Consider the following 8,050-nt stretch of genomic DNA (forward strand, 5'->3'; position numbering starts at 1 on the left):
AGGACCTGATTTTTCTGCCACCCTACCAGGTCCCCCCCACCCTGTCTGCCCCTCCAGCAGAGGCACCAGGGGCTGTCAAGGGAGTGCCCCCCCCCGATGGAGAGGACCCCATGCATGGGCCAGCGGCAGGGACACGTGGACGGACCCATCAAGGGGCCCCAGGCTCAAACCTGGGACTGGCCGATTCCACTGTCCTTCCCCTCCGTGCCATGGGACCCCCGGATGAAACAGGGGGACAACCAATGTTATATTGGCCATTCTCTACTCATGATTTATATAATTGGAGAACTCAACATGCAAAGTTCTCCAATAACCCAAAAGATCTGATCGGTCTTTTGGATACTGTTCTTTTCACCCATCAGCCCACCTGGGATGACTGTCAGTAGCTCTTGCAGGTTCTCTTTACCACTGAGGAAAGAGAGAAAATCCAGATGGAATCCCGGAAGACTGTCCTGGGTGATGACAGACAGCCAACTCAGAACTCTGATCTCATAAAGGGAGTTTTCCCCTTGTCTCACCCCGCTTGGGACTACAACTCGGCAGAAGGTAACGAGAGGCTCCAGGTCTACCGCCAGACTCTAATGGCAGGTCTCAAGGCTGCAGCATGCAAGCCTACCAATCTGGCCAAGGTATATGATGTAAAACAGGGTAAAGATGAGAGTCCAGCGGCATTCCTAGAAAGGATCATGGAGGCATTCAGACAGTACACCCCTATGAATCCAGAGGCCCCAGAGACCAAAGCTGCCATAGTTATGGCTTTTGTTAACCAAGCCACTCCAGACATTAAAAGGAAATTACAGAGTGTAGAAAAACTAGGAAAGAAGAGCCTACAGGATCTGATAGTGGTGGCAGAAAGAGTCTACAATAACAGAGAGACCCTGGAGGAGCAACAGGCTAGGATAAGTGACCGTCAGACTCAGAACCTGGCTAAGATCCTACTGGTCACCACCATGGATGATCCACATGAAAAGCAGAGATGTCTCAAGAAGCTGGCTTCAGGAGAAGGTAAGGGGGACAGCCGCCACCGAGAACACCCCAAACTGAATAGAAACCAGTGTGCTTATTGCAGGGAAGAAGGCCACTGGGCAAGGGTCTGCCCCTGGTTAAAGGAATCCTCCGACAAAAGACCAAAGGCCTCTACTACTATCTTGGAGGTCAAAGAGTTAGATGACTAGGGGAGTCGGGGTTTGGCACCCCTCCCCGAGCCCAGGGTAACCCTTAAAGTGGAGGGGAAACCAATTAAATTCCTAGTAGACACCGGGGCACAGCACTCTGTCTTGCTACAACCTCAAGGGAAGTTGGCAAATAAGACCTCATGGGTACAGGGGACCACAGGCACTAAACAATATTCATGGACTACCCAAAGAACAGTGGATCTCAGCGTGGGCCGGGTAACCCACACCTTCATGGTCATTCCTGAGTGCCCCTACCCCCTGTTAGGCCAGGACCTACTCACCAAGATAGGAGCCCAAATTAGTTTCCACCCTGAAGGGGCAAAGGTTCTGGATAAAGAGGGACACCTGATCCAGGTGCTTGTCATGAACCTGGAAGATGAATATCATCTTCACCAAAGGCCCCCAGAACCAATGACCGACATTGACCACTGGTTGCAGGAGTTTCCCCAAGCGTGGGCAGAAATGCTGGCCAATGTTGGGCCAATCCCATTCCCCCAGTTTCTGATGTATATCGCTGGCCGATGTTGGGCCAATCCCATTCGCCCAGTTTCTGCCCAAGCTTGGGGAAACTGGGGGAATGGGATTGGCCCAACATCAGCCAGCGATATACATTGAACAAAAGCCAGAAGCAGAACCAGTCAGAGTCTGCCAATACCCCATGCCTCTCACAGCATGGATGGGGATCACCCCACATGTTTGGTGACTGCTAGACTCAGGCATACTGTGGCCTTGTCAGTCAGCATGGAACACTCCCCTGCTGCCGATATGAAAGCCACACTCTAATGATTATAGACTGGTCCAGGACTTGAGGGAAGTTAACCGACGGGTGATGGAATACACCCTATGGTCCCAAACCCCTACACCCTCCTCTCCACCTTGCCCCCAGACAAGACTTGGCATACAGTGCTAGACCTAAAGGATGCCTTTTTCAGCTTGCCCTTGGCCCCAAAGAGCCAAGACCTCTTTGCTTTTCAATGGGTGGACCCAGAGAAGGGCAACAATGGCCAACTCACCTGGACTCGACTACCGCGAGGATTCAAGAATTCGCCCACCATCTTCGACGAGGCACTGCATGAAGACCTAGGTGAGTTCTGTGCCAAACACCCTAATCTGACTCTATTACAATATGTAGATGATATCCTGTTGGCAGCAGAGGACCAGGAAACATGCCTACAAGACACCAAGGACTTGCTCCAAACGATAGCAACTCTGGGATACTGGGCTTCAGCTAAAAAGGCCCAGATCTGCAGAATGGAGGTGAACTACCTGGGGTACAAATTAAAAGATGGACAAAGATGTTTAACGGATGCACAAAGGAGACCGTCAGGAGAATCCAACAGCCTCGAAATGTCCGCCAGGTACATGAATTCCTAGGGTCGGCTGGGTTCTGCCTATTGTGGATCCCAGGTTTCACTGACATAGCTAAGCCTCTCTATGAGACCACAAAACAAAAACAAGAAAAAGGACTTTCTATGGACTGAGGCCATGGACAAAGCCTTCAATGGCCTTAAACAAGCCTTGCTTTTGGCCCCGGCACTCAGTCTGCCTGATCTGACTAAGCCCTTCCATCTCTACGTGAAAGAAAAGGAAGGGGTGGCAAAGGGAGTCTTAATTCAATACATGGGATCCCTGGAAGAGACCGGTGGCATACCTCTCAAAGAAATTAGATGCTGTGGCCCCTGGATGGCCTCCATGTTTAAAAATTATTGCTACAGTGGATACCATGGTTAAAGATGCAGATAAGCTGACTATGGGGCAGGAACTATACGTCACTACCCCACATGCCATTGAAAGGGTACTCGAACAACCCCGGGACTGATGGATCAGCAATGCCCGCTTGACCCATTACCAGAGCTTGCTTTTGAACCCTACCAGAATTTGTTCCAGGCGCCAACAGCCCTAAACCCAGCGACACTGCTCCCTAACCCTGACGGGGACACCTCCTACATGACTGCCAAGAAATCCTGGCTCAGATGCATGGAGTCAGAGCCGATCTCCGGGACCAACTGCTGCCGAATGCAGATGACACCTGATATATGGTATACAGATGGCAGTAGCTTTGTCTGGGAAAGAATCAGGTATGTGGGGGCAGCTGTGACCACAGAGACGGAGACTGTCTGGGCAGAACCATTGGCAGCTGGGACTTCTGCCCAACGTGCAGAACTGATTGTGCTAACCAAGGTGCTAACAATGGGAGCAGGCAAGCAGATAAACATCTATACTGATAGCCGGTACGCCTTTGCCATAGCCCACATCCACAGAGCCATTTATAGAGAAAGAGGGCTCTTAACAGCAGAAGGAAAGACTATTTAAAACAAGGCATTCTCTCTACCACTCAATACAGATCTCTGAACTGTATTATAGGCATGGGTAATATTCCAGGTGGATGAAGAGGACAAGCAATTTAATGACAATTTTGTATGATTAAAAACTGAAGCAACAACAAAACAAAACAAACAAACAAACAAAAAAACGGCAGAAATCCTCGAGCTCCTAAGGGCCCTCTGGCTGCCTAAGGCACTGGCCATTATCCATTGTCTAGGACATCAAAAAGCAGACATGCCAGTGGCCAGGGGAAACAGGCTGGCTGACGTAAAAGGCAAAAAAGGCAGCTTTTTCAGTGGACCATGTCTTAGTGACCACACTGCCTGATCCGGGAGCACCGAGCTTGGCAGACAACCCCAACTACGCTGACGCAGACTTACAATAGATTAGGCATCTGCCTGGGACACAATGCCTACATGGCTGGTGGAGAGCTACAGATAGCAGCATAACTGGGATGGTGACTCCTATCCAAATGCATAGGCGTACACAACATGGGAACAAAAAAAATGGAAGACTTGGTGCCACATGCAAAGATCACTATCAAAGACTCCCGAACAAAGATTGAACAGATTGTGGCAAGCTTCCACGCATGCCAATTAACGCCACCACCCATGGATCTAACCCAGGCACCCTGCTCTGGGGGGACTACTCAGGAACCTACTGGGAAGTAGACGTCACCAAGATAAAACCTGGAAAATACAGATACAGGTATTTACTGGTATTTGTAAATACTTTTTCAGGATGAACAGAGGCATTTCCTACCAAACATGAAACCGCACAGACCGTGACCAAGAAACAGATCAGACAATGTTCCAACGTTCCAACGTTCGTTGGATCAGACAACGAACCAGGATTTGTCTCTAAGGTAACACAGGTAGTGGCACTAGTACTTGGGGCAGACTGGAAATTACATTGTGCATATAGGCCCCAAAGCTCAGGACAGGTAGAGAGGATGAACAGAACATTAAAAGAGACCTTGACTAAATTAGCCTTGGAGACTGGCAGGGATTGGATGACTCTCCTCCCCTTCACCCTATATAGGGTGCAAAACTCCCCGTATAAGATGGGACTTACCCCTGAGGTACTTGCTGAGTTTGATGATCACCAACACCTTTTCTCCCTCCAAACGTTACAACGAACCCATGAACAGGTGTGGCCTAAGCTGAGGGCCCTCTACGAGACTGGGCCACCCCCAGACCCCCATCGATATCAGCCGAGTGACTGGGTGTACATCTAGAGATACCAGACACTTCAACCACGATGGAAGGGACCCTACGTCATGATCCTGACCACTTCTACCACTCTCAAGGTCGACGGGATTACTCCCTGAGTCCACTACACCCACGTCTGGTCAGCTGACCCACACGCCGTTCTCAAGGACTTCGTCCCAGAATGGAAAAGTCAACCCAATAAGGACAATCCCCTAAAGCTAAGACTGTGCCATTCTCACTTATCCCACTAATGTTGCTTACTTTTGTCAAAGACAGAATCAGTACAGTTCAGCTCATGGTACTCCGACAACAATACCAACCACTGGACCTTGTTGCTGAGACCAGCCTGGACCCATAATTGGGTCCTTCCTTAGTTTCCTCTGAGAGGGGGAAATGTGGAGGCCGAGAAAAATTGAGGCCATCCCACCTCAGGTTTAGCCTTAGCATAAGTACAGCCATCTTAGCTCCAGCAGCCATCTCAGACCCCTGTGCCCAAGGGCTGAACTTTCCCCTGCTTTACTTTAGTTCTAAGGACCCCCATCCTGCTTTAGTAACAGGAAGCCCCACCCTACCTTGGTTCCAGAAACCCCCACCCTGTTTTAGTAACAGGAATCCTCACCCTGCTTTAGTAACAGGAACCATTAATACCCCTGCCTTAAATAAGCTCGGGGTCTGAGTTCCTACTCTGCTGTGTCGGGTATACTTGGGCCCAAGCTTAAGCTTGTTAAATAAACCCTCGTGTGACTGCATCAGTGTAGGTTCCTTGGTGGTCTCTCGGATGCGAAAACTCATGTATAACACGGGGTCACAGAAGGATTGGGGGTATCTGAGTGTCGCAGAGCTTGCAGGTATTAGAGTGGGGAGGCCGGCTACAGAGACAGAGCCGAGGAGTGAGCTCTCAACTCGGGATTACCTTGAACCATAATCTGTGGCACAGGTCACTGATCTGTGAGCAGGGTCCCCACAAGATCCAGGGAGACCACTCCTGGAAGAGCTCAAGGATCTGCTGGGTTCGGAGACTTCAGGGGGAGCTGTGTGCCAGAGACAGAGATGCCTGGTCACAGGCTGGGTGAGTTCGGAGTGAGGCCAGGGAGACGGGAGTGATTGAGCGCTTTTCTCTGAGGGCGCACTGAGGAGTGGGGCCCAAGTTCTCGGCTCCTCTGGGCCGGAGATTGGGAGGCTGCCATTTTCATTCCCATCCTACAGAACTCTACAGAAGGCGTTCAGGGAACAAAAGCTCCCGAAAGCAAACCCAAGCAGATTAGCCTGACCCTGGTAAGGGCGGTGCAATTCTGCCTCAGGCAAAGATACTTGAGAATCACTACAACAGGCCCCTCCCCCAGAAGATCAACAAGAAATCCAGCCAAGACCAAGTTCACTTAGCAAGGAGAACTGGAATTCCAGAGGAGGAGAAAGCAAAGCATGGAATTCATGGCTTCTCCCCATGATTCTTTAGTCTTGCAGTTAATTTTTTTTTAATTTTATTTTTTTACTTCTGCTAATTTTTTTTTAACTTTTATCTTTTCCTTTTTTAATGGTTTTTAACTAGTTTATCTTAACAATACCTTTCATAAAAAAATAATAATCTTTTTTGAACCCTCATTATTATAGTCATATTTTATCCTTCATTGTATCTAACTTTATTTTTTGTATACACATAGGGATTTTTCTTCTAAAAAATTTGGGGTAAGACTTATTCTAATAGATCAAAATATACCCTAAATCTAGCTCCAGGATTGTTCTAGTCTCCAGCCTGAGCAAATTCTCTCCACTTTCTTTTTCTTTATTCTTCCAACCAACTTACTATATCAACTCCTTTTTATGAACTCCTTTTTTAGAAATTAAATTTTTTTTCATCTTTATAGGCATATCCCATCCCTTCATTGTGTTTACCCTTATATATGTTTTTCATTCTTTAAAATTTTGGGAGGTAATTTCTTCTAAGAGACCCAAATACTCCCAAAATTAAGTGAGTGACCCTGTTCTAGTCACCAGTCTAATATATATATATATTTTTTTTCTTTATTTGTTTTATTTTTTCAGTTTTTTTTCTTTTTTCTGAACTTCTTTTTATCCCCTTTCTCCCCCGCACAATTTGGGGTCTCTTCTGATTTGGTTAAAGAATATTTTCCTGGGGTCTTTGCCACCCTTTTAGTATTTTATTTGCTCCCTCATATATTCTTATCTGGACAAAACCAAAAGGCAGAAAAACTCACCACAAAAAAAGAACAAGAGGCAGTACTGAAGGCTAGGGACCTAATCAATACGGACCTTGGTAATATGTCAGATATAGAGATCAGAATGACGATTCTCAAGGTTCTATCCAGGCTCGAAGAAGACATGGAAGATATTAGAAAAACCCTCTCCGGAGAGATAAAAGCCCTTTCTGGAGAAATAAAAGAACTAAAATCTAACCAAGTTGAAATAAAAAAAAAAAAACTATTAATGAGGTACAATAAAAAATGGAGGCTCTTACTGCTAGGAGAAATGAGACAAGATAGAATTAGTGATATAGAAGACCAAATGACAGAGAATAAAGAAGCTGAGCAAAAGAGAGACAAACAACTACTGGACCACGAGGGGAGAATTCAAGAGATAAGTGACACCATAAGACAAAACAACATTAAAATAAGTGGGATGCCAGAAGAAGAAGAAAGAGAGAGGGGAGCAGAAGGTATATTGGAGAGAATTATTGTAGAGAATTTCCTTAATATGGCAAAGGGAACAAGCATCAAAATCTAGGAGGTGCAGTGAACCCTCTTCAAAATCAATAAGAATAGGTCCACACCCTAATAGTAATAGTAAAATTTACAATAGTAAAATTTCTACAATAGTAAAATTCTAATAGTAAAATTTACAGTCTTAGTGACAAAGAGAAAATCCTGAAAGCAGCCCGGGAAAAGAAGTCTGTAACATACAATGTTAAAAATATTAGATTGGCAGCTGACTTATCCACAGAGACCTGGCAGCCCAGAAAGAGCTGGCATGATATATTCAGAGCCCTAAGTGAGAAAAACATGCAGCCAAGAATACTATATCCAGCTAGGTTATCATTGAAAATAGAAGGAGATATAAAAAGCTTCCAGGACAAACAAACACTGAAAGAATTTGCAAACACCAAACCAGCTCTACAGGAAATATTGAAAGGGGTCTTCTAAGCAAAGAGAGAGCCTAAAAGTAGTAGATCAGAAAGGAACAGAGACAATATACAGGAACAGTCACCTTACAGGCAATAATACAATGGCACTAAATTCATATCTCTCAATAGTTACCCTGAATGTAAATGGGCTAAATGCCCCAATAAAAAGACACAGGGTATCAGAATGGATAAAAAAACAA

At 46.3% G+C, this 8,050-nt stretch overlaps 1 protein-coding gene across 1 annotated transcript; it reads left to right on the top strand.

Moving 5' to 3' along the window:
- Positions 1 to 431: 431 nt before the first annotated feature.
- LOC116582246 lies at positions 432 to 2,549 on the top strand. The gene is given in 4 exon segments (XM_032329693.1): positions 432 to 1,085; positions 1,176 to 1,649; positions 1,735 to 2,005; positions 2,008 to 2,549. Coding segments are annotated over 4 exon segments (1,941 nt in total).
- Positions 2,550 to 8,050: the final 5,501 nt, after the last annotated feature.

Source organism: Mustela erminea, chromosome X (assembly GCF_009829155.1).
Source record: "Mustela erminea isolate mMusErm1 chromosome X, mMusErm1.Pri, whole genome shotgun sequence".
NCBI classification, from domain to species: domain Eukaryota; kingdom Metazoa; phylum Chordata; class Mammalia; order Carnivora; family Mustelidae; genus Mustela; species Mustela erminea.